Source organism: Bombina bombina, chromosome 2 (genome assembly GCF_027579735.1).
Source record: "Bombina bombina isolate aBomBom1 chromosome 2, aBomBom1.pri, whole genome shotgun sequence".
NCBI classification, from domain to species: Eukaryota; Metazoa; Chordata; class Amphibia; order Anura; family Bombinatoridae; genus Bombina; species Bombina bombina.
In genome coordinates this window covers 787,096,351-787,121,082 of record NC_069500.1, presented here as the reverse complement: position 1 = coordinate 787,121,082, position 24,732 = coordinate 787,096,351, and the positions used below count along the sequence as shown (strand labels likewise).

Here is a 24,732-nt window from a genome sequence, read left to right as displayed (position 1 = left end):
GTGCGGAGAGGGACTGTGCTTAAAGATACGGAGAGAGGCTGAACATGCAGAGGGGGACTGTGCTCAAAGATACGGAGAGAGAGTAAACGTGCAAAGAGGGACTGTGCTCAAAGATACTGAGAGAGGCTGAACATGCAGAGAGGGACTGTGCTCAAAGATACGGAGAGAGAGTGAACGTGCAGACAGGGACTGTGCTCAAAGATACTGAGAGAGGCTGAACATGCAGAGAGGGACTGTGCTCAGATATGGAGAGAGGGTGAACTGCAGAGAGCGATTGTGCACAATGATACAGAGAGAGTGTGTGTGTGCAGAGAGGTACTGTGCAAAATGATACAGAAAAGGGGAGTGTATCCAGAGCAAAGATACAGAGAGAGAGGGTGAGTGTGTAGAGGTAGACTGTACATAAATATAGAGAAAGGGTGAGAGTACAGAGAGGGACTGTACACAACGATACAGAGAGAGAGCGTGAGTGTGCAGAGGGGGGCTGTGCACAAAGATACAGAGAGAGTGTGAGTGTGTGCTGAGAGGGACTGCACAAAGATACAGAGAAGGGGTGCAGAGATGGACTATGCATAAAGTTTTAGACATTGACTGGGTACAAATATACAGAGATTCTTTACAGAAAGAGGATAAGTATGCAGAGAAGGACTGTGTATAATTTCAGAGAGGGACTGAGCACAAATATATAGAGAGTGGGTGGGGTACACAGAGGGACTGCGTACAGAAGTTAAGAGATAAGGTAAGGGTAAAAAGAAGGACTGTGCACAAATAAACAAACAGAGAGGAGGTAAGGTACAGAGAAGAGCTGAACGTGAGGATACAGATCCAAGCAGTGAGTGAGGTATGGAGGGTTACGGAGACACAAAGAGGGGCTGATGGTGAAGAAAACCGCACAAAAAAATTCACAAGAATTCATAGTGGGGCAGATAAGTGCTACGCTCTAGAAGCACAGTAGTATTGAGAGTGAGGGTGCAGAGAGAACTTACATTTAACCATACAGAGAAGGGTTGAGGGAATATTACAGAGAATTACGACTAATCACAAGGGCACATATATAGGCTGAGAGCTAGTGCTTGGCACATACTGTAGTTAGAAAGTGGGAAGGAGGGTTGGATTACAATGAGGGGCTGTGTACAAGGTTTACAAACTCTATGAATTATTAAACACAATTTCAGTAACTGGCTCTACACACAGGATTACAAATGACGGTGAGCACAGCAGAATGTTTCTGACGTCTAGTGTTGACATCCAGCCTAAACAAATCATTCTTCCTATCAGAAAACTCCAGAAGTGGAGGAGTCAGCATCAAGGCTCATAAGAGATTTTATGTGCACAGTTAGAAATTCTTGTGCTATGATACAACTTATTTTATGGTTCCTCATATTTATATTCACACAGACATATAAATACACACAGACCACCAGCCACCCCACACAACCACAGAACCCAGGGTGCAGCTATTACATGGAGTAACTTGATGGATGACCGAGGCTAAGGACTTTTTGAAGAAGAAAAGTTGGTTTTATTCTTAGAATGCATTTTCTTCAAATGCCAGTCAAAAATGTAGACAGGTTTATGAAAAGTGACGGGGTAATGAAAAACCGTACAGAATGTTATACTGTTATTAACCATCACAAATTAATGAAATGCACACAGTGTCATGGAACAGCAGATAAGTACAACAAAATGAAAAAAAAGCCACAATAACACTCATAAACAGAGATTTCCTTTATATTATATGTAATATAAGAAACAAAATAAATATAACATTCTATTTTAATTATTCCATATTCATCAGTCATGTACAAAACCTTAACAAATTACAAAAATCACAGTTAGAAGTAATATTCAAATAATGTGTTTTTTTGGCTGCCATTACCCAGAATTCCATTTGGTCACATAATAGATGACTTGCATGCCCCTCAACTAGACTTGTGCATTCAGATCCTTCGTTAGGATCCGAATTTGGAAATAAGTGCTATTCAGCTCTTTTCAGGGCCGAATTGATTCTGGTGCAAAATCACCACGTTAAGATCTGTGCAAATCTAGATCTTAACCTGGTGAACTTGCACCAGAATCAATCTAGCTTTGATAAGAGCCGAATAGCGCTTATTTCCGCATTCGGATCCTAAAGAAGGATCCAAATGCACAAGTCTACCCACAACAGTTTGAAAGAAAAATATTTATTTAACAGAGAAATCAGCCTGTGCCCTCCTTACTCCATAAATGTCCATATATTGCTTCAGACTTCTAATGTGAATTCACATGTTTACCAAAAACACTGGCTACAAACTAATCTTATTCTCAGTTTAAATTATGTTTTTTCCCCACTCAATGACAAGGTCAGCTGTGAATTAGTACTACACTGTGGGACTGGTATTCAAAACCTCGCTCACATGGAGAGAAATCAGGCAAAATCTTTGGGATTTTTTTTAACCTTGTACTGTAATGCAGGAATCTGTTTTTCACATAAAGAATACCATATATATCAACATAAACATGTCTCAAGCTAAAATTTGTGTTTCTAAAAAAAAATTAAGGGCCTCGCTGTACCAATGAGACTTCTTACAATATCTCACCTAAGCATCGAGGTTTTGAATATCAGGCCCAGAGTATCTGATGATGTTGAGCTAAGAATGTTAACATCCCTAACATTCCAATATTTGTTGTAGTAGATGGCAAGATACTTAATCAGAAACAGAAATTTCATTTTTGTGTGAGATTGTGCCTCATTATTTACTCTTAGGGCCTGATGAACAAAAACTTGCTGGCATGGAGAGAAATCCCATAAAATCTTTTGGATTGTTTTTGGACCTTATAACGTAATATAGGAGTGTCTCCACATACAGAACCCTGCAAAGTGAGATGAACATCTCTCAATGTAAATATTGTTTTTCTAAAATTCTTTGAGAGACCTCTCCTTATTGACGACACTTCTTAGATCATCTCACCTGAGTGAAGAGCTTTAGAACATCGGGTCCATAGAGAAAAATCATGCAAAATCTCTTTACGAGATTCCAATTAATGTATGCGTCTCTCATTCACACCCAGAACTCTGAAAAGCCAGATAAAAAGCTCTTAAGATAAAATTGTCCTTTCCAAAATTCTTTGAGGAACCTCACAGTATAGACGATACTTCTTAGATAATCTTGCCAGAAGTCTTTAGATAATTGGGCCTATAGACTAAAGCTAAGCTATTTTTTATAGCAACATAAAACCCAACATTTTTCTTTCATGCTTCAGATAAATCCTTCAGTTTTAAACAAGTTTCCAATTTTCTTCTATTATCTAATTTACTTCATTCTCTTGGCATCCTTTGTTGAAGGAACAGTAATGCAAAACTGGGAGCTAAATGAAAGCCAATGGCAAAAGGCATATATGTGCAACCACCAATCAGCAGATTCTAAGCTTACCTAGGTATACTTTTCAACAAGGGATAATTTGACAATGAAACAAATTAGATAATAGAAATAAATTGGAAAGTTATCTAAAAGTGCATGATCTATCTGAATCATAAAATGAAAACAATGGGTTTCATGCCCCTTCAAGCTATATAAGAACTGTACAGTGATTTGGTTTGTATTACATATTTTAGGAAACATATACAAAATGCACATTTGTACTTACATTATTAACACACATGTATAGGGTGCATAGTTTAAATACAGCTATATTTTATGCCGTTTACAAAAAAACGTCTATAATACTCAAAAATGAATAAGGAACATAGAAACACATTCAACATCACAACCGATACAATTATGCAAACACTGATGTCTGTACAACATCAATCACAAACCAGATTCATATCTTTAGCATCGGTCTGACCTTGCATGTAACCCTTTCAATGCCAGAGCCTTACCTCTGGCCCATTGAAGAGTAGATGACAGATGCCTACACTATGTAAAGGGAGTTTGGTGAAAACTGTCTGCTAAACAATGAAGTCTATTTCCAGGTGGACCAGGTTCTCTGAGCTACCAAGACTCCAGTTAGGTTAAAAAAAAAAAAAAAAAAAGCTCACAGCCTTCTTGGAGTCAATGCTTGGCAGGAGCTACACAGAAATGCGCCATACTAAAACAATATCTGCAAGCAACTCACACTTCTTGGCAAATTCTTTTATTTATTTTTTAAAAAGCCATTCCAGCTGTTTTCTGTGCTCCACAGGAATCTTGTAAAAAATGTGCAAAATGTGGTTAAGGTGGGGGAGAAAATTACACCACATGGCTGGTCAAGTCATGGAGGCCAATATTCTGCTCTATGTTCTAATCTATAGCAAAAATAAAGTTAAACCTCTTACTCCAGATAGAAATGTACCAAATGATTACATGATCTACGTGCTGGCTGAAAACCGTGAGCAGCTTCTTTCCCTGGCAAAGGACAAACAAAATTACAGCCCTCAACTACCAGCAACAGTCCATTGTAACTGGATATGTGCTTAAAAAGAGGTGTTTAGTAAAATGCCTGACTCATAGGCAGATATACTTAACCTATTGTCAAAGAAAATGATACCCTTAAAACCTGGCATATCCGCAGCCGCCCTAACAGACAAGAGCTCTAGAATGTAAGAATTCCCCACTCTGTTTTCTGTCTATGGTAATTAACCCCTTTTCCTAATGAAATACATTAACATTGCCGTTTTACAATTAATGATACAAGTTCAAGGAACAGCAAAATATCTTGCATTTTCTTTCTTCAAAATATACCACACCATATAAAATACATAAAAATGTCTCTATATCGACAGAGCAATTTCTTTTACCAACTTAAAAGTGTATTAAGTGCTAGGATACTGTTAAAATAAAAGTAATAACCACAGTATCTGTGTCCCTGTAAACTGGGCCATTACCATGATAAACCTATAGCATTCAATGTATTAAAAAGCCTACAATGTGCCCATAGAGCAGGGGTGAGTTTATTTGACCTACTGCAAAGTAAATATTTTAGCATTTTGTAGCAAGAAATACTGCTGTGTTAATATAGATGTTTATTTTGTGGCTTTATTGTTCCCTCAGCATACCTTAGCAGAAACTGAAGCAAAATATCAAAGTTGCATATAGAAATTGCCTGAAATAACAGAAATAGGTAGAGAATAAAATAGGGACTTACATAATCATGGAAAGCCTTGGCTTCACTGGAGTGCTCACATGTCTCTCTTCTGTCAGGGGCTGCACAGTACAAATCCCAGAATACACTGCAGGGCAAAAGACAGAAACAAAACTTGAGACATGACAGAAAGCAGACCACATAAAGCTAGTATCAGGTAAATACTCTTTTCAGTATCTTTTCACCTAGATTTTACAGGTCACACATATGAGAAGAGCACACCTAAAGCACATACAAGAGTTTGCAAATCCTTACATAAGCTCAATAAATATTTCCTAGTAATACCCAGGTGTATCTGAACCCACAACTGGATTGACTACCTATCCACAGAGCACTGTTGGTGCCCACCCACCCCAGATTATTATCCCTTCCTGTCTTCTTTTTAAATTTCCTGACTCAAATGCAAACCTTTATCTTTCTGGACTTTGTAAACCTAAACCAATCAATATTCTCTTATTAAACAGCAAGCTCAAGGAACAGCTGCCACAGAATTTAAAATATAATAAATAAATAAGATTAGTGCACTATAACTATGAGCTAGGATAAAACCATGCAGGCATGGTGTGTTTTGCCTCATGTGTTCCAAAAAAAACAGTTGTGTGGATATAATACAAGTTTTGGGATGTTGGAACTAAAGCCACCCCAGTGACCACAACAATAAAAATGCTGGAGGATATTCAGCTTCTCTGCAGACATACACATTATTTGGTTATTGTGCAAATTCCATAACAGAATCCAACGTTTAGTCAAACCTATTAATGTGTGAGTTTTTTCTTTTAAAGAAATGTAGGGCCAGATTACAAGTGGAGCACTATTCAGCACTTTCGCTCGCTCGCTTACTGTGCTTGAAGTACACTTTTTGTATGTTGGGTTTACGCTCGTATTACAAGTTGAAAGTAAAAAGTTATCGCTTTTTTTTTTGACATAGAGAAAATAAACAAAAAACATTTTTAAAAATGGGTCTCCATAACACACAAAACAAAACTCTTTCTTTCTCAGAAAGATGAATAAACAAACTAAAGAACTAAAGAGTGACCTATGTTATTTCCTGTGAATGATGTAGAATGTGATGCGTTAGGGCTGTGATCATTAGGGATGGGCGAATGTTTCTAAAAATTAAAAATTTAAAATGAATTTTGATACATTCGTTAGTTCGAATCGAATTTCGAATGTTTATATAGCATTCTATTTTCAAATTTTCTTTTTCGAATTTTTCAATAACATTCAAAAATATTCATATGAATAATAGAATGTTTAGCTATGTATTTTATATCACATTCAATTTCGAAATGTAATATTTGAATTCCAATGTAACATTTAAATTCAAAATAGTATTTCTAGTCTGTGTTTTATAAATGTAATATTCAAATTCAAAAGTGACATTCGAAAACTGTAAATAACATTCGATAATAGAATTTTTAAGAATATTCTATCTTATGTAAATTGAATTTCTACAATAACATTTGTTCTAACTTTCAAATTTGAATAAACAAATTCACCCATCCCTAGTGATCATCCAGCCAAGAGGTCTTCTATGTAGCCCTACATTGTTTTAAGGCTCATTAATATCCTGTAGTGTAGGAAGCAGTACCAAGAGAACTATTGGGAGACAGCTACATAATTTAGGTGCTAGCAGATACTACCTGCAAAACACAAGGGGAGCAAAGTTTTACTTGTCAGGGGGAGCTTAGACTTACATAAAAAACAAGAGAGATGTTTGTTTTTCATTGTAAATTCATTGTTTTATCGTGGTTCAGTTGCTCAGAAACCAGGCTCTAGATAAGGAATATTCTGTAGTATGGCAGTATGTTAAAGAAGAGAAAGTTTGTCAGGCCAACAATAACAAAAACAAGAGTACGATTCTCTCTAGACTAAAGAATGCCCTCTTTATGTGCAGTAGCAACCTATATATATATATATATATATATATATATATATATAATTACACACCAAAACCGTGCTTAAATATAGTGTACAAATATAAACATAACCTCCCACTTCCTGTGAAAAAAGCGGCAAATTTATACATCATATCTGGTATTCAATGGTACATACAACCAAGTGACCCGGAAGTTATCACAATACACTTTCAGGTTTTTTTAATATATAAATGTGACACCCATCTACAACATTAGTGGTGTTATAACAAATGATAATATGAAAATACTTTCTTATACCGTGCATATTAAAACATCTTACACCGTTATTAGTAACAGCCTATTTGTGAAACCGGAAGTCGTTAATTTGCATTACTTCCGGTTTTGTGACTACCAGATGTTGTCATGTTACTTAACATCCGGTATAGAAAAACCCGGAACTTTCTCCAACATGCTAGTTCCGGTCAGTGCCATGTGTCATTTCTTATACAAACAATAAGCAACAGAGTAAATACAATAATACCATCAGGTAAGTAGTTACATGCGATCCCTGTATATATTCTTCATAAGAACCGGTATGACATAGCAAAAAGTGTATCACAGTGACAGTGTACATATCACATTCACTCCAAGTGATCATATTAAATAAACATATAACAAATAAACAAAATATATATACATATATGTTCAGATAGTGGGTTCAGATTGTATACCACATGTCTAATTCGGACACATAAGTAAAGGATGATTAACAGTTTTGCTACATATTGTTTCCTGCTGCACTACACCAAGCAATAGCTCTTAGGCTCAGCCCTATGGTTTCACCAAGAAAGAGATCATTGCATATACACCGAGGTAATGTATATAGAGTATTTGGTCTAGGGAGTTAGACATGCGAACGTGCAGTCCATTTCAGTCCGCGACGCACATTTATTAACCAATGAAATAGATCAGGGATTCACCTCCAATCTATAGATCGCAGAAAACTCCCAATCTGTCCCCATATACAACCACTCTCTTCATTCCTCCTACTCGCTTCATGCATAACTGATGCTATTTTTTATTAAGGAACCAAAATCGGGGCATAGAGTTAAGTCCCTTGGTATGGATAGTGTCTAATCTGAACATCCATTCAGCATCCCTCCTTAGGAGTCATTTGTTTCTGTCTCCGCCACGTGCTGGTTTCGGGATGTGATCAATTAGTATCACCCTGACCAATGCCACCGGGTGTTTGGCCTCCATCCAATGGCGTGCTACGGGCTGTTCAGATTCGCCCTTCTTGATCGCTTGCCTTATCGCCATTCTATGGTTTGCCATGCGCTCATGGTTAGTCCCCTGGGTTTTCCCTATATAATGCAAACCACATGGATATATCAACATGTAAACCACATGTATGATGGTGCATGTGATTGAGTGATTTATGTTATATTTCTTGCTATTATGCGGATGATTTAATTTTTTAGTAGCAATCATTCCATTGCAGGTGGTGCAGTTCGGGCACTTGTAGCATCCTTTACGCGATCCATGTAAGTCATCTTTCATGTAGCTTCTAATAGGATCTGAGATGCCAATAGGTCCCTCAGATTGGTGTTACGTCTGTAACCAACAATAACCTAAATTTTGCTTACCTGATAATTTCATTTCCATTGAGGGGAGAAGAGTCCACGGCTTCATTCATTACTGTTGGGGATTTAGAACCTGGCCACCAGGAGGAGGCAAAGACACCCCAGCCAAAAGCTTATATACCTCCCCCACTTCCCTCATCACCCAGTCATTCTGCCGAGGGAACAAGGAACAGTAGGAGAAATATCAGGGTATAAATTGTGCCAGAAGATTAATTAAATTTAGGTCTGCCCATTGGAGATACGGGCGGGAGCCGTGGACTCTCCTCCCCTTGATGCTTCGCACTGGTTTGGGGTTTCTTCCCAAGGTGGTGTCTAACCATAACATCATTCAGGAAATAGTGGTTCCTTCTTTGTGTCTTAACCCTTCTTCTTCTAAGGAGAGGTTTCTTCATAATCTGGATGTGGTTTGTGCTCTGATGTTCTATCTTCAGGCTACAAAGGATTTCAGATAGTCTACATCTCTTTTTGTGGTGTTTTCAGGGAAGTGGAAGGGGCAGAAAGCCTCTTCTACTTCTTTGTCCTTTTGGTTGAGGAGCTTGATCCCTCACACACTCTAGAAAGACCTCTCCTCTTTTCTGGTCTTGAAGACAGGTTTGACAGGAGGAATCTGCCCCTGGGCTGATAGGATCTGAACCCTATCCTGTAACCCTGGGCGACAACCTCCAGAACCCAAGGGTCCTGAACGTCCTGTAGCCAGGCTTCTGAGAAGAGAGATAATCTGCCCCCTACTTGGTCCGGAGACCGGTCGGAAGCCGCCCCTTCATGCCGATTTTGTCTCGGCGGGCTTTTTGCTCTGTTTAGACTTGTTCCAAGAATAAGCCGGCTTCCAAGTTCCCTTGGACTGGTCCGCTTTTGCGGTGGGCTGGTGGAGCTGGGCCATGTCCGCATGAAAGGGACGAAAAGTAGATACTTTAGGCTTAGCCTTCTTATCCTGCCTCCCGCAACAGTGGATATGACCGAATCCAATCCTGGACTGAACAGAATCTTTCCTTGAAAAGGCAGGGACAAGAGCCTTAGCCTTAGAGGTCATGTCCGTAGACCAAGACTTTAGCCACAGAGCCCTGCAAGCTAAAACAGAAAAACCTGACACCTTAGCGTTCAGGCGAATCATTTGCAAATTAGCATCACAGATGAAAGAATTGACAACCTTAAGCACCTTAATCTTCTCCTGTATCTCGTCGATGGAAGTCTCCCCTTCAACTATTTCACACAGGGATTCACACCAATATGTTGCAGCTCCGGAAACCGTGGCTATGGCCGCTGCGGGATGAAAAACAAACCCTGTGTGTTGAAACATCTTTCTTAACATGTTTTCCAACTTTTTATCCATGGGCTCTTTAAACGACGAACTATCTTCGAGGGGAATAGTTGTCCGCTTCGCGAGCGTGGAGATAGCACCATCCACCTTAGGGACAGGACCCCACAGCTCAAGCTTAGAGTCCGGAACGGGAAGTTTCTTAAAGGAAGAAGGAGAAAAGGAAGAACCTAATCACTCCCATTTGTTCTTTATAATATTAGCCATGTTAACAGGAACCGGGAAGGCCTGAGGCACCAGGTGTAGACAACCCCTGGGCCATGCCGCAATGATACGCCCTACGCTTGCACTTAGCAGAACGTGGTTAGGCATGGATCACTTTCGATACCGCCGTTTGCAGTTGATTGACAAAACCTGACGGCCAACGAATCTCTCCTGCAGGAGTAATGGTTGGACCCTGGGGCACTGCATGTGCAATTGGAGATGAAGGCAGGGAACGCACCTCACAGGACGGGGAACCCTCAGAGGTGAACGACTCAGTAGTACTAGACATCCGTTTACGTTTAGATGTTGTAACTTTATTAAGGCATGTGGAACATAGTTGAGCAGGCTGTTCTACCAGAACCTCCTTACAATAAACACAGGAATGAGACCTTGTTAAAGAGGGAGAACCCTATAACGCGTCAGAGTCCTCCATAGCTTGCGCTGTTATTACGGACTAGATTAACTTAATATTAGGCACCTGTATAACCAATGGCGGGGCACTCACCACCTCCTATGACCCGGACTACAGAAACCGTTTTGTTTCCTGCGCTGCTGATCAACAGAGGAAGAGATAGCTACACCCTGTCACATGGAATGCCTGGCAGGACTGCCCCTACCTAAGGAGAAAACGCGCAAAAAAAAAGGCAGCACAAAACTCCCTTAAGTCACCTGAAAGTTCCACACATTGGCAGAGCCTCATCTCGCACATAACACAGCAATGACACAATAAGCAATATCATGTAAACCCCCCCCATTTCAATAATCCCCTTTCCAGGAATATTAACCCTTGATTCTTTAAGGATAAAAGGCGTCACACTGTGACCCTATCTTCCGTGTTATCATTATGTAATAAAAAAATGAAACGATCTTACCAGAATCTACGCCGTGGAACAGGAACACGGCCCATCAAGTGTGACAGGTTAGTAGCCTTGCTGCTGACATGGACTTGAGTGTAAAAAGCAGGCAGCGAAACCTGTCAACTCTGATTGCTTGTGGAGCTGTTAATATGAGTCGGGATGGTTTCCCAGAAATACTCTCCCTGCATCTCCGGACTCCTTTCGCCCAGGCTTTAACTGAGAGGCTGACAGGACTACTTAAAACCCCAGTCCCAATGCGAAGAGTACTAACCTTCTGTGACGAAAGTCAAAGAATGATTGGAGGATGAGGGAAGTGGGGGAGGTATTTAAGCCTTTTGGGTCGGGTGTCTTTGCCTCCTCCTTGTGGCAAGGTTCTAAATTCCCAACAGTAATAAATGAAGCCGTGGACGCTCCTCCCCTTTAGATGGAAAGGGGTGATATCTTTGGTAAATTGTAACTTGGTGTCTGACAGCAGGATGTGCCAGAACTCCTTGATAGAACGTCCCACTCTAGATGTGTTAGGAGCAAAAGTTGTGGTAAAAATGATGTTATCATTTTCTTGATTCCTCACTTGCTTTTGTAACAATATCTCTTGAGTCGTATCTTTCAGTTGTTCTTTGACAGAATCTTTTGTTGCTTTATTGTATCCTCTCTTCAGGAATTTGTTTTGCATCTCCTCTACATGTGAGACCCCTTTCTCAATGTTAGAATTGATCCTAATTGCTCTTATGAAGTGGGATTTAATGATGCCCCTAGTCAGGGAAGGGGCATGACAACTGTCGGCCATCAGCAGTGAATTGTGGTCAGTCGGTTTAGAGTATAATGTGGTTTCCAGTCCAGTATGTCCCTTACGGATTAATAGATCCAATAATTCTATGGAACTCTCACTAAAACACATTTTGAATCTGACTGTGGTGTTCGTGTTATTGTACTGCTAAAACCATTGATATAAAAATTCGATTAAAAACAGGGGCACTTTAATTTATAAAAATTTACATTTCACTCGGGTTGTGAAAAAAAAACTTACCTTTTAATCTTGACAGCAGATCCAGCTTCCTCCATCCATCGCAAAGCCTCTTCCTGGGTCTAAAATGAGGAATCCGGCTTCCTCCAATCACGGCATTGAATCAGACACTGATCCCCCCGGGGGGAAGCCGTGATTGGAGGATGACCCATCCATCATTTCCGACATCAGAAATGGCTTGCAACAACCTGAGGAAGCTGGAGCAGCTGTCAAGTTTAAAAGGTAAAGTTTTTTTTCACAACAGGAGTGAAATGTAAATTTTGATGAATTAAAGTGCCCCTGTTTTTAATCAAATTTTTAAAAACCGGGCACTTTAGCATCAAAATTTACATTCACTTTAAGAGTCTTAGCAACTTATTAGAGTCAAGTAAAAGGGCCTTGTTGTCTTGAACTACTGGTTGCAACAGAAAGTCTACATATGGGTTGTAGAAGTGATTCTCTGGAGGATACAATGGGGCATCCTGGGGGTTTGTCAAGTGATTTGTGGATTTTGGGGAAAGTGTATAAAATCGGTACTTTAGGGTTTTCTGTTATCATATAATTCGTAAGTGATTCTGTTAAATAGCCCCAATATCAATGTTTCAAGTTGTCTTTTACATTTCTCAGTGGGGTTTTATATATATATATATATATATATGTGTGTGTGTGTGTGTGTGTGTGTGTGTTATTTTAATGTTTTAATGTAAATGCAAGTATATGTGAGCAACATAATATATGGAATTGGCATTACGTGTTTTCTGTCACTGCCAGAGAGTAATACATCTAGTATGTGGAAGTTTCAGTGACCCAATGTAAGGGGAAGACTGGAGCTGTGTGAGGCTGCTGAAGGAAAGTCTGGAGCTGCACACAAGAGTGAGCAGAATCCATGGAAATTGCTATACAGAGCTGGGAGTTGTTTGAACATATTGTCTATTTAAATGGATTACTATTTACACAAGCCAGTGGCCTAAAATCATCTCCTGCCACATGATGGATGTGAGAGAAATGTATATGCACACACGCAGGATACAGTATGTTATCTGGTAAGTAGCAGAGAGCTAGAACATATGTTATTAATGACTTTGCTGTACACAATGCATGAATGTGGCTGCATTTTATTATGTGCTTAATTATTCATGCCATGTTGAGGTAAAGTTAGGACAGGAATATGTTCTCCATAGGAATGTAGGAACTGCCCTTAAGCAAGTACTGCTCAAGCTAATGCTGTCTTTAGAATGGAAAAAGTTTATATTTGTTACAAAAAAATAATAATTAAACCATGGTATTAGAGCAGTTTTCTGGTTCTAGGGCTTTAATTTGATTTTGAGCTTTCTAAAGCATTTTGCAAGTTTTTCTAATATGTTTTAATTATCTGTGATTTAATGTACACAAGCCACTCATAGGGGCCGATTTATTAATGTGCGGGTTGACATGATCCGCTGTAGCGGATCATGTCCGCCCCACATCGTTATCATTGCACAAGTATTTCTAGTGATATGCTTGTGCAATGCCGCCACCTGCACATTTTCGGCCAATCGGCCGCTATCAGGGGGTTTCTGTCCGCCGCCTCAGAGGTAATGGACAAGTTAAGGAGCAGCGTTCTTAAGACCGCTGATTCTTAACTTATGTTTCCGAGAGCTGCATTGGCAGATACATAAATCGTCCCCTTATTCTGTATTGTACGTCTTTTAACACATATCATTTCATGCAGTAGTTTCCATTAGATTTCCAAATCTTCCCAGTCTCACATCTCCAACACACTAAACCCACCTCCCCTCCCCATCATCCACCCGCTGCAAAATTGTTCACTTTAATAAAAATTGCTCTTAAATAACCATCACCTGAAACTTTCACAGTTTAGATGACTATTGTTACGTTTTTATTTTATTCTAGTGCTAAATACCACTGACTTCTTACTCACCAGAAATCATTCTTATCCCCCTCTCTATGTTCTTCCCACAGACATTCGTACAGTACACTTTTTCTAATATACCCCATCAAAAAGGCTTAAAAACCTTGAAGACCCCTTTATTTAAAGCACATAAGCTTCTCTTTAAAATAAAGCCCCTAAATAGCTTTAAATATCCATGTGATCACTGTGGTTATGGTGATCAGCTGGCGTCTATAAATTCCTTTGGGTAGTGGCTCATGGAAGCCCAGATGTGAAGAGCAATGTTATATAAATACACCCATAGTCCCTTATTTATTAGGGGATAACCCATTCTTTTTACGGTAGAGGGACATGAAACCTAACAATTTTCTTTCATGATTCAGATAGGACATAGAAAACAACATTCTAAACAACTTTCTAATTGAATAATGAAAGAAAACATTTGGGTTCCGTGTCCCTTTTCGAAACAAAAAAACACACACACACTGTTGTATATTTATCATGTCATGATATATACATGAGATAATGCTATAGTTTGAATCTGCTGGGTCCGCAAAATAATATATATATATATATATATATATATATATATATATCCTATATAATAAAAGGCCAGGTATGTTTGTCAGATGCAGTCATGCGCAGTAGAGACTGCGCAAGGACAAACATACCTGGCCTTGAGCAGCAGAGACGATGAGCGCCGCAGTGGGGGGCGTGGCCAGACAAAATAGCTGTGAGGGGGCGTGGCCGGCGGGTGTGCGCATTGAGGGCGTGGCCGACGGGAGCGCCCATGGTGGGGCGTGGCCAGGTGAGAGTGGGCATGGCTGAGAGATAGACAAAGAGGAAGGACAAAGAGGAAAAGAGAATGAGGATAGAGAGCAAAAGAGAGGGGGGAGAGCAAAAAAGGGGGCAAGGAGAGAGAGAGAGAGCAAAAGAGGGGGGAGAGAGCAAAAGAGAGAGAGAGAGAGAGAGAGAGAGAGAGAGAGGGCAAGAGAGAGAGAGAGAGAGAGAGAGAGGGGGGTGAGAGCAAAAGAGAGGGGGGGAGAGCAAAAGAGAGGGTGGGAGAGCAAAAGAGAGGGTGGGAGAGCAAAAGAGAGGGGGGAGAGAGCAAAAGAGGGGGAGAGAGCAAAGGAGATGGGGGGGAGAGCAAAAGAGATGGGGGGAGAGAGCAAAAGAGAGGGGGGGATAGAGCAAAAGAGAGGGGAGGAGAGAGCAAAATATGAGGAGAGCAAAATGAGGGGGGAGAGAGAGCAAAAGAGGGGGGAGAGAGCAAAATGAGGGTAGAGAGAGAAAAATGAGGGGAGAGAGAGAGCAAAAGAGAGGGAGGAGAGAGCAAAAGAGAGGGGGGGAGAGCAAAAGAAGGGGGAGAAAGAGAAAAAGAGGGGGGGAGAGAAAAAGAGGGGGGGAGAGAGAGCAAGAGAGGGGGAGAGAGAGCAAAAGAGGGGGGAAAGAGAGCAAAAGAGGGGGGAAAGAGAGCAAAAGAGGGGGGAGAGACAGCAAAAGAGGGGGAGATAGAGAAAAAGAGGGGGGAGAGAAAAAGAGGGGGGAAGAGAGAAAAAGAGGGGGGAGAAAGAAAAAGAGGGGGGAGAAAGAAAAAGAGGGGGGGAGAAAGAGCAAAAGAGATGGGGGAGAGAGAGAGCAAATGAGAGGGGGGAGAGAGAAAGCGAAAGAGAGGGGGGGAAAGAGAGACCAAAAGAGAGGGAGGGAAAGAGAGACCAAAATAGAGGGGGAAAAGAGAGCAAAAGAGATGGGGGGAGAAAGTGCAAAAGAGATGGGGGAGAGAGAGAGCAAATGAGAGGGTGAGAGGGGGGAGAGAGAAAGCGAAAGAGAGGGGGGGAAAGAGAGACCAAAAGAGAGGGGGGGAAAGAGAGACCAAAAGAGAGGGAGGGAATGAGAGACCAAAAGAGAGGGGGGGAAAGAGAGACCAAAAGAGAGGGGGGAAAGAGAGCATAAGAGAGGGGGGGAAAGAGAGCAAAATAGAGGGTGGAAAGAGAGAGAGCAAGGGGTGGGACCGCTGTACTGCAAAAAATGGCCCGTGTACACAGGCTTTAGGACTAGTATATATATATATATATATATATATATATATATATATATAAAACTATATATAAATATATATGTGTGTGTGTGTATATATATATATATATATATATATATATATGTGTGTGTGTGAGGGTGAGTTTCTCTAAAATAATACCAACAATAGGTCTTAAATGTGAGCAGCACAGCTCTGCACAGGGGTAGAAATGGCTCAGCAGTTATAGGGTTAAAGTAAAAGAGCTTACAATAATGCAAACTATTGCTTTAAATACCAGTAAAGTTCGACCAATCATGTTTCTCGAAAAAAAAAGCACTTAAAGGGACATTCCAGTCAAAATATAAATGCACATAGTTGAATTACATCTCTGAATAGAAACATATTTGCAATATACATGTACTGGCAAAAATGCTTCTAGTAAAAGTTATCACTGTTTTAGTGTTAGTATTTTTCTTTGCACGTGCATGTGAAGCATAATAAGATATTCTTGGTGCACCATTATTTTAAATACTGCACTTGCTCAGATCATCAGTGAGGCTTGTATCATGTCAGCAATTAAGAAATTGAGTCTATACCAGATGGTACAAGCACCTTAGGCTCTCTGAGCAAGTGTTGTGTTCAAAATGCTGGTGCACGGTGCATACTTAAATACACTTTGAAACAGCTATAACTTTTACTAGAAGCATTTTTGCTAATGCATGTATATTACAAAACGCATCTATTCAAAACTGAAATGTATCCATGTGGATTCCAATTTTGGCTGGAATGCCCCTTTAATGAAATTTTGTGTCTGGTTATGTGTTCAATTTATTTTGTTAACTGCTGACTGTTTTTATTTCCTCTTTTATTTACTTATTTATTTATTTATTCATTCATTCTATCAACTGCTACTTTAAAATGATTTAAATTAGCATATAAATTACAGTAGTATTATGTGCTAATGCTTTCCATTGAATACATTTATTAATATCCAATGTGATATATGGATACACTCTTCTCCAGGAACTTTTCTTAAAGTGATGGTAAACTTAAAGTGAATGTAAAGTCAGTATGATCTCTAAAGTTCGCATTAAAAATGAAGTCAAAATAACAGCAGTTTAATTCATCAATTTTTTAATAAATTTTAAATTACAGATTAATTTTATTTTCTATCCTTGGGTTCATAATTAGAATCCTCCGCCCGGCATATTGGATTATTGATTGACATGGTAGACTCGATCATGTCAACCAATAATTGTATTCCCCCCGGGAACAGATTAACGGTTATCTGGACTTTTTTAAAGTAACCATATATAATTTGAATACATCTGCATCAGCGTTTAACGCATGCACAGTGGTTATCAATGCCAGGAGCGCGCATTGCAACTACGTAAACAGCGGGTGGGACCGCTGTATACGTAGGATTGAATAAAACCAGGAAGTTGCGGGTGGAAGGAGCTAGTAAATACAACGGATGAAATTTAGGAATATAAATATAAAATTTATTTTACATTTTTTAAAAAAATGAAAGTGGCGGTTTGATTAATATAGTAATAAGCTACTGAATGATACTTTGATGTCATACAAAATTTACATTCACTTTAAGCTGTACGCTCAACAATATTAGTAAAAAAAAAAGTAAATGAAGGGCACTTTGATTGATTAAAATAATTATAGATTTTAAAATATATAAATAATCAGTTTCATTTTCTTATACATTCCGCAGTTCTTATACATTCCGCCCGCAGCGCTTTTTCTATTTCACTGTAAAATGATGAATCTTGCTGTAGCCAATCGCAACGTGCCCCTGTTGGTGTTTAGCATATATGAAAAAGGATATCAAACCCAAAAATCTTCTTTTGTGATTCAGACAGAGCATACCATTTTAAAGTTGAAGAAATACCTAGGTAGATGTCTGGGCACTACATGGTAGGAAATAGTGCTGCCATCTATTGCTCTTGCAAATGGATAACATTCATGCAAAGCTGCTGCCATATAGTGCTCCAGAAATGTGCCGGCTCCTAAGCTTACGTCCCTGCGTTTCAACAGAAGATACCAAAGAACAAAGAAAAATTGATAATAGAAGTAAATTAGAAAGTTGTTTAAAATCACATGCTCTATCTAAATCATGAAAGAAAACGTTTGGGTTTTATGTCCCTTTTAACCCCTTAATGACCGGACCATTTTTCAATTTTCTTACCCTTAATGACAATGGCTATTTTTACATTTCTGCAGTGTTTGTGTTTAACTGTAATTTCCCTCTTACTCGTTTACTGTACCCACACATATTATATACCGTTTTTCTCGCCATTAAATGGACTTTCTAAAGATACCATTATTTTCATCATATCTTATAATTTACTAAAAAAAAAAAAGATAAAATATGAGGAAAAAATTGAAAAAAACACACTTTTTCTAACTTTGACCCCCAAAATCTGTTACACATCTGCAACCACCAAAAAACACCCATGCTAAATAGTTTCTAAATTTTGTCCTGAGTTTAGAAATACCCAATGTTTACATGTTCTTTGCTTTATTTGCAATTTATGGGGCAATAAATACAAGTAGCACTTCGCTATTTCCAAACCACTTTTTTTTCAAAATTAGCGCTAGTTACATTGGAACCCTGATATCTGTCAGGAATCCCTGAATATCCCTTGACATGTATATATTTATATTTAGAAGACATCCCAAAGTATTGATCTAGGCCCATTTTGGTATATTTCATGCCACCATTTCACCGCCAAATGCGATCAAAAAAAAAAAAAAGTTCACTTTTTCACAAATTTTATCACAAACTTTAGGTTTCCCACTGAAATTATTTACAAACAGCTTCTGCAATTATGGCACAAATGGTTGTAAATGCTTCTCTGGGATCCCCTTTTTCAGAAATAGCAGACATATATGGCTTTGTGGTTGCTTTTTGGTAGTTAGAAGGCCGCTAAATGCAGCTGCGAACCACACATGTTTTATGCCCAGGAGTGAAGGGGTTAATTAGGGAGCTTGTAGGGTTAATTTTAGCTTTAGTGTAATGTAGTAGACAACCCCAAGTATTGATCTAGGCCCATTTTGGTATATTTTATGCCACCATTTCACCGCCAAATGCGAGCAAATAAAAAAAAAACTTTACATTTTTCACAATTTTAGGTTTCTCACTGAAATTATTTACAAACAGCTTGTGCTATTATGGCAGAAATTGTTGTAAAAGCTTCTCTGGGATCCCCTTTGTTCAGAAATAGCAGACTTATATGGCTTTGGCGTTGCTTTTTGGTAATTAGAAGGCCGCTAAATGCTGCTGCGCACCACACGCGAATTATGCCCAGCAGTGAAGGGGTTAAATTAGGTAGCTTGTAGGGAGCTTGCAGGGTTAATTTTAGAGATCAGCCTCCCACATGACACATCCCACCCCCTGATCCCTCCCAAACAGCTCTCTTCCCTCCCCCACCCCACAATTGTCCCCGCCATCTTAAGTACTGGCAGAAAGTCTGCCAGTACTAAATAAAAGAGTTTTTTTTTTTTTTAAATAAAAATAATAAAATATTTTAGTTGTGATGGACCCCTGCCTTAGCACCAACCTCTCTGATCCCCCCTCCAGATCTCTAATCCTCTCCCCTACCTAATTACCGCCATCTTGGGTACTGGCAGCTGTCTGCCAGTACCCAGTTTGGCCCCACAAACCAAATTATTTTAATTTTATTTATAACTTTTTTTTATTATTATTATTATTATTTCTGTAGTGTAGCAGCCCCCCCACAATACCCCCACCCCTCCCCCTCCCAGATCCTTTTATAAGTAAAAAAAAAAATTAACTTTTTTTCCCCTTCCTGCCTTCATTGGTGTCAGTGTGGCTAATGTGCGCACGTGCACTTGCACACGCGCCCCCGTGCACGCGCCCCCGTGCACATGCGCACCCATGCACATGCGCACCCATGCACATGCGCGCGCATCGTGCACACGCACACACGCTCCCTCCTCCCAACCGGACAACGGCACCATCGGCACCATCGCTACCGGTGCAGAGAGGGCCACAGAGTGGCTCTCTCTGCATTGGAGGCTTGTAAAGGGGTATTGCAGGATGCCTCCATATCGAGGCATCACTGCAATACCCTCAGAGCTGCTGGAAGCGATTGTGATCACTTCCAGCACTCTGTTAGACAACTGACGTACCAGGTACGTCCATTGTCATTAACAGTTAGTTTTTGCATGACGTACCTGGTACGTCAGTTGTCATTAAGGGGTTAAAGACCATCTTTATAGGGTTGTTTTTTCCCTTTCTTAAAGACAGTGTTCAATGTTTTTGAGAACTGTGCACATAACAGGCTTCACACATATAACTCTATATCAGTGTTTTTCAACCAGTGTGCCGTGGCACACTAGTGTGCCGTGAGAGATCCTCGGGTGTGCCGCGGCAGACTGACAACAGTGCGGGGTGTCCCTCTTTCAAATTTTGAAATATTGGGGAGGTATGTGCCAGGCTCATCAGGCATCATTTACAACCATGGCATTGATATTCATTCACAGACAATGATTATGATTGTTTGTGAATGAATGTCAATATGTCACGTATAGTTTGTAGGAGGCATGGCATGACAGCACAGTACAGTGTGTGTATATATATACTGTATATATATACTGTATTAGGCTACAATGTGTGATTTTGTAAAATTTTGGGATGGTGGTGTGCCGCAGGATTTTTTAATGTAAAAAAGTGTGCCCGGCAAAAAAAAAGGTTGAAAATCACTGCTCTATATCATATCTCTCCCTGATTGGCATCAGCTGAAATGATAAAAACTTTAAAACAATGAAAAGCTTGCTAACATAATGACCGTGGCAAGCCTTGTGTACTACAGTAAGTCTGGAGTGGCTCCTACAAATAGGGCAAATGGTGGGTGGCGTTTGGCTATTAAAGAACAATTTTGACAAACAAGGTGATAACGCATTCCAAACATTTTCAAACATAACCAGTACGTTAGTTTATTGGAAGACTGTATAATTTTTTTTAATTACAACGTGTTTACTGTCCTATTAACGAAAAAAAACAAAAAAAGGAAACTAAAGAGCATTAAACTATGATTTGATTTTAAAGGGACAGTCTACTCCAGAATTTGTATTGTTTAAAAAAATTAATAATTCCTTTATTACCCATTCCCCAGTTTTACATAACCCGGTTATAGTAATACACGTTTTACCTCTGTGATTATCTTGTATCTAAGCCTCTGCAGACTGCTCCCTTATTTCAGTTCTTTTGACAGACTTGCATTTTAGTCAATCAGTGCAGACTCCTAAATAACTCCACTGGTGTGAGCACAATGCTACCTATATGGCACATATGAACTAGCGCTATCTAGCTGTGACAAACTGTTAAAATGCACTGAGATAAGAGACAACCTTCAAGGGCTTAGAAATTAGCATTTGAGCCTACCTAGGTTTAGCTTTTAACAAACAATACCAATAGAACAAAGCAAATGTAATGATAAAAGTAAATTGGAAAGTTGTTTAAAATTGCATGCCCTATCTGAATCCTGAAAGTTGAATTTTGACTAGACTGTTCTTTTAAGTAAATGTAACCATCTCTCATAGACTGTCTGGACATTGCCTTCAGCCCTAGACATCCCAAGAAGACAGCTTGACATATCTGTGTTTCCTGATACCTTGGTTGTGAGTCATAGCAGTAGGCAGTAATACTACAGGAATGGCATTGCCTCATTATTTCTCAACAAATGTACAACTAAACTGTTTTGTGTACAACTCTGCAATGTGACAGCTCTCCTCAAACATCCGTGATTATGATTAAAGTAAACAGATTTTATTACATATTAATGCTTCCTCTGTTCAAGTTTTCCTGTACATCAATCAAATCATTCTTCTGCTAGTAAAACATTTTATCAGTGTCATGTGGCTTATAAAGTCAATGTGCAAAGGGAGGTAAAGCTAGGATCATGTGATGGGAGAATAAGTAAATGTATATTAGTTTGACTAATGATAGCCGTATACATGGCAATAGAGGGTTCATAGAAATGTAATGATAGCATATGGAATAGATCTATTAAAACAAATGCAAGACCCATTGCAGAAATCATAAAACTTAAAGTTTCATCAAAACCTCTATAGATCACTAGGGACTTTAAATACATTTATGGATGAAAAGATAAGAAAATAAACTGGAAGTTTAATTCAGTTTATACATTTTTTTTTCTACATTTAGAGCTCCAGTTAAGCCGGGATGACTTACATGCTCTTTAGCAATTGGTTGGGTGAAAGCAGAGGGTGAGGCTGCACAAGTAATTGCTTGTGCAATGGTAAATGTGAGAAGTGGATGCTCCTCACTATCCCTGAACACAGATGGACAGGTTCCATGACTGAGAACATTGCCCATCCACAGTATGATAAATGTGGGCCTTAAAGGGACAGTCTGATTTTGTTATTGTTTAAAAAGATAAATAACACCTTTTCTACCTATTCCCCAGCTTTGTATCGCCAACATTGTGATATTAATTTACTTTTTAACCTCTAAGTTTATTTCTAAGCCCCTGCAGGCCACCCCTTATTTCAGTGCTTTTTATTATCTTTTTAAATCTTGCACAACAGCCAGACAGTGACAGCTCATGTGTGCCATATAGATAACATTGTGCACACTCCCGTGGAGAATGATAATGGTTATAAAAGAATCAGCACTGATTGGCTAAAATTCCAGACTGTAAAAAGCACTGAGATAAAGGGCAGTCTGCAGGGGTTTAGACACAGGTAATCAGAGTTTATATAAATAAAACATTGATGGTTATGCAAAACTGGGGATTGTATAATAAAGGGATTATCTATATTTTGAAACAATAACATTTTCAAGTGGACTCACCTTTTAACATCGTAAATAATATGTATCTCATTTTCAGAATTTAAACTTGTATTCCCAAATTCATTGTTATGCAAAACATCAAACTAGGAATTCTACAGTGAATAAAACGCTCACTTTATTAAGTTCAATAAAGTACTTTATATAAAGTTTTATTTTTCTTCAACTGCATAGATTGCATTGTATTTTATAAAAGTGTAACATATGAAAACATATGTAAACAGGAAAAAGCATTTAAACTGAAAACCTTTGCTATGTAGTGTCAGTGATGAGGCCAAACATGACTTTCTTTCTGTATATTTTCATAAAGGTACCAGCAGAACGTTACAAAAAACAAAACTAAAAAAAAACTCTTGCTCTAACTAGTTTTAAAAATCACAGTGTCTCAGTCTTTCCATTAAAATGGGCCTGGTTGGCTTGAATATTTATTAGTCTTTTACAGTTGATTAAATTATGTACTATTATATTGTTTTACTCTCGTGAAGCAGCAAAATTAATTTAAAATAATTCAGTAGAAATATTATGTTTAAGATTGCCTTACCCATGTAACTGCATTGCAAGTTACTGCAGCCGTATGGTTACTGTTTTTATGTAGGAGTTAGAGTAGACATCATCTATGCAAACAGGTTGGTTGCACGCACGTCTCAAGCAATGTATTTCTTTAATAAGGTAGGCATGTGTCAGATGCCTTTAATATGCAATCTTGTCAGATTTTGCTGCAGTGTTACGGAGAATTGAATGAGAATGTGCACAGGTTGGAAGACAGATGCACACTCTGAAACAATACCCAGGATAAATATCCAGTTGGGATGCTGGTTTATCTGGGACAGTGAGCAGTTGTTTGACACAAATCATCAAGGTTTAAAAAACAACAACTTTTTTTACATTCACACATTGCTGTGTATGACATTATACATTACATTCAAGTATCATGTCCACTGAATTAAAATAAAAAAAAAATGACTTCCCTCTCCTAAAGGCTCTTTTGGAAACTGTAGATGTCTCCGGTGCATCTCCAGCCCCATCAGATAAATACTCTCACAATTTACTCCAAAATTGGCTCTGAACTGGCTGCAGGTTCATATGGAAGTATGGAATGCACAGGAAGGTGTATCTGGAGGTCAGTGACAAATGTTAAAAGGGACATGAAACGCACATTTTTTCTTTCATGATTCTTATAGAGAATAGAATTTTAAACAACTCTCCAATTTACTTATATTATTTAATTTGCTTCCTTCTCTTGTTATCCTTTGCTGAAAGGTTAATCTATGAAAAATCAGGAGCAGCAAAGAAACCTAGGTTCTAGCTGCTGATTGGTGGATGCATATATATATATACCGATTGTCATTGGCTCACACATGTGTTCAGTCAGCAACCAGTAATGCATTGCTGCTCATTCAATAAAGCATGCCAAAAGAACAAAGAAATATAGTTAATAGGAGTAAATTAGAAAGTTGCTTAAAATTGCATGCTCTATCTGAATCATGAAATAAAATTTTTTGGTTTCAAATCCCTTTAAGGAGGCAGTGCCTTTTTGCATTTTTAAACATTGGTTTATTAGTAGGTGTTCTTGCCATTAACATCCACGCATATGATAACCAAGACATGAAATCTCAACCATGAAATGAGAACCTCTTGCACTGCTGCAAAACAATTCCAACTTTGAAAATACGGTCTTGCTGGATAGAATAGAAGGAGTTGTGGAGACCGCATAGACACAAAAGAGGGGCTGGCTGAGGGCATTCTGGGGCATCGCAGGGGTGTGGTCAAGATTTTTCACCTAGGCTAACACCAAGCAAGCCAAATTCATAAAGACTCTATTGTCCTTGTGAAGTATCTCGACTCGCTGTCATGTCTCACTGTTGCAAAACTGATGATGATGTCTTTATTTGTTTTCTTTTTTCAAGTTTTCATTTGTGTATAAGTTAGAGCGGACTATTTCATTGATGCCATTTTATTACCATTTTAATTTGTTTTTTCTTAAGGTTTA

At 38.9% G+C, this 24,732-nt stretch overlaps 1 protein-coding gene across 1 annotated transcript in view; it reads right to left on the bottom strand.

Annotated features, from left to right (window-relative positions):
* Window positions 1-24,732, bottom strand: part of SSBP4 (single stranded DNA binding protein 4) — a 598,177-nt gene that overhangs the window by 409,426 nt on the left and 164,019 nt on the right. Inside the window, exon 5 of the mRNA XM_053702958.1 lies at window positions 5,107-5,191. Coding sequence (XP_053558933.1) covers window positions 5,107-5,191 — 85 coding nt within the window. The remainder of the gene's footprint in view (window positions 1-5,106; window positions 5,192-24,732) is intronic.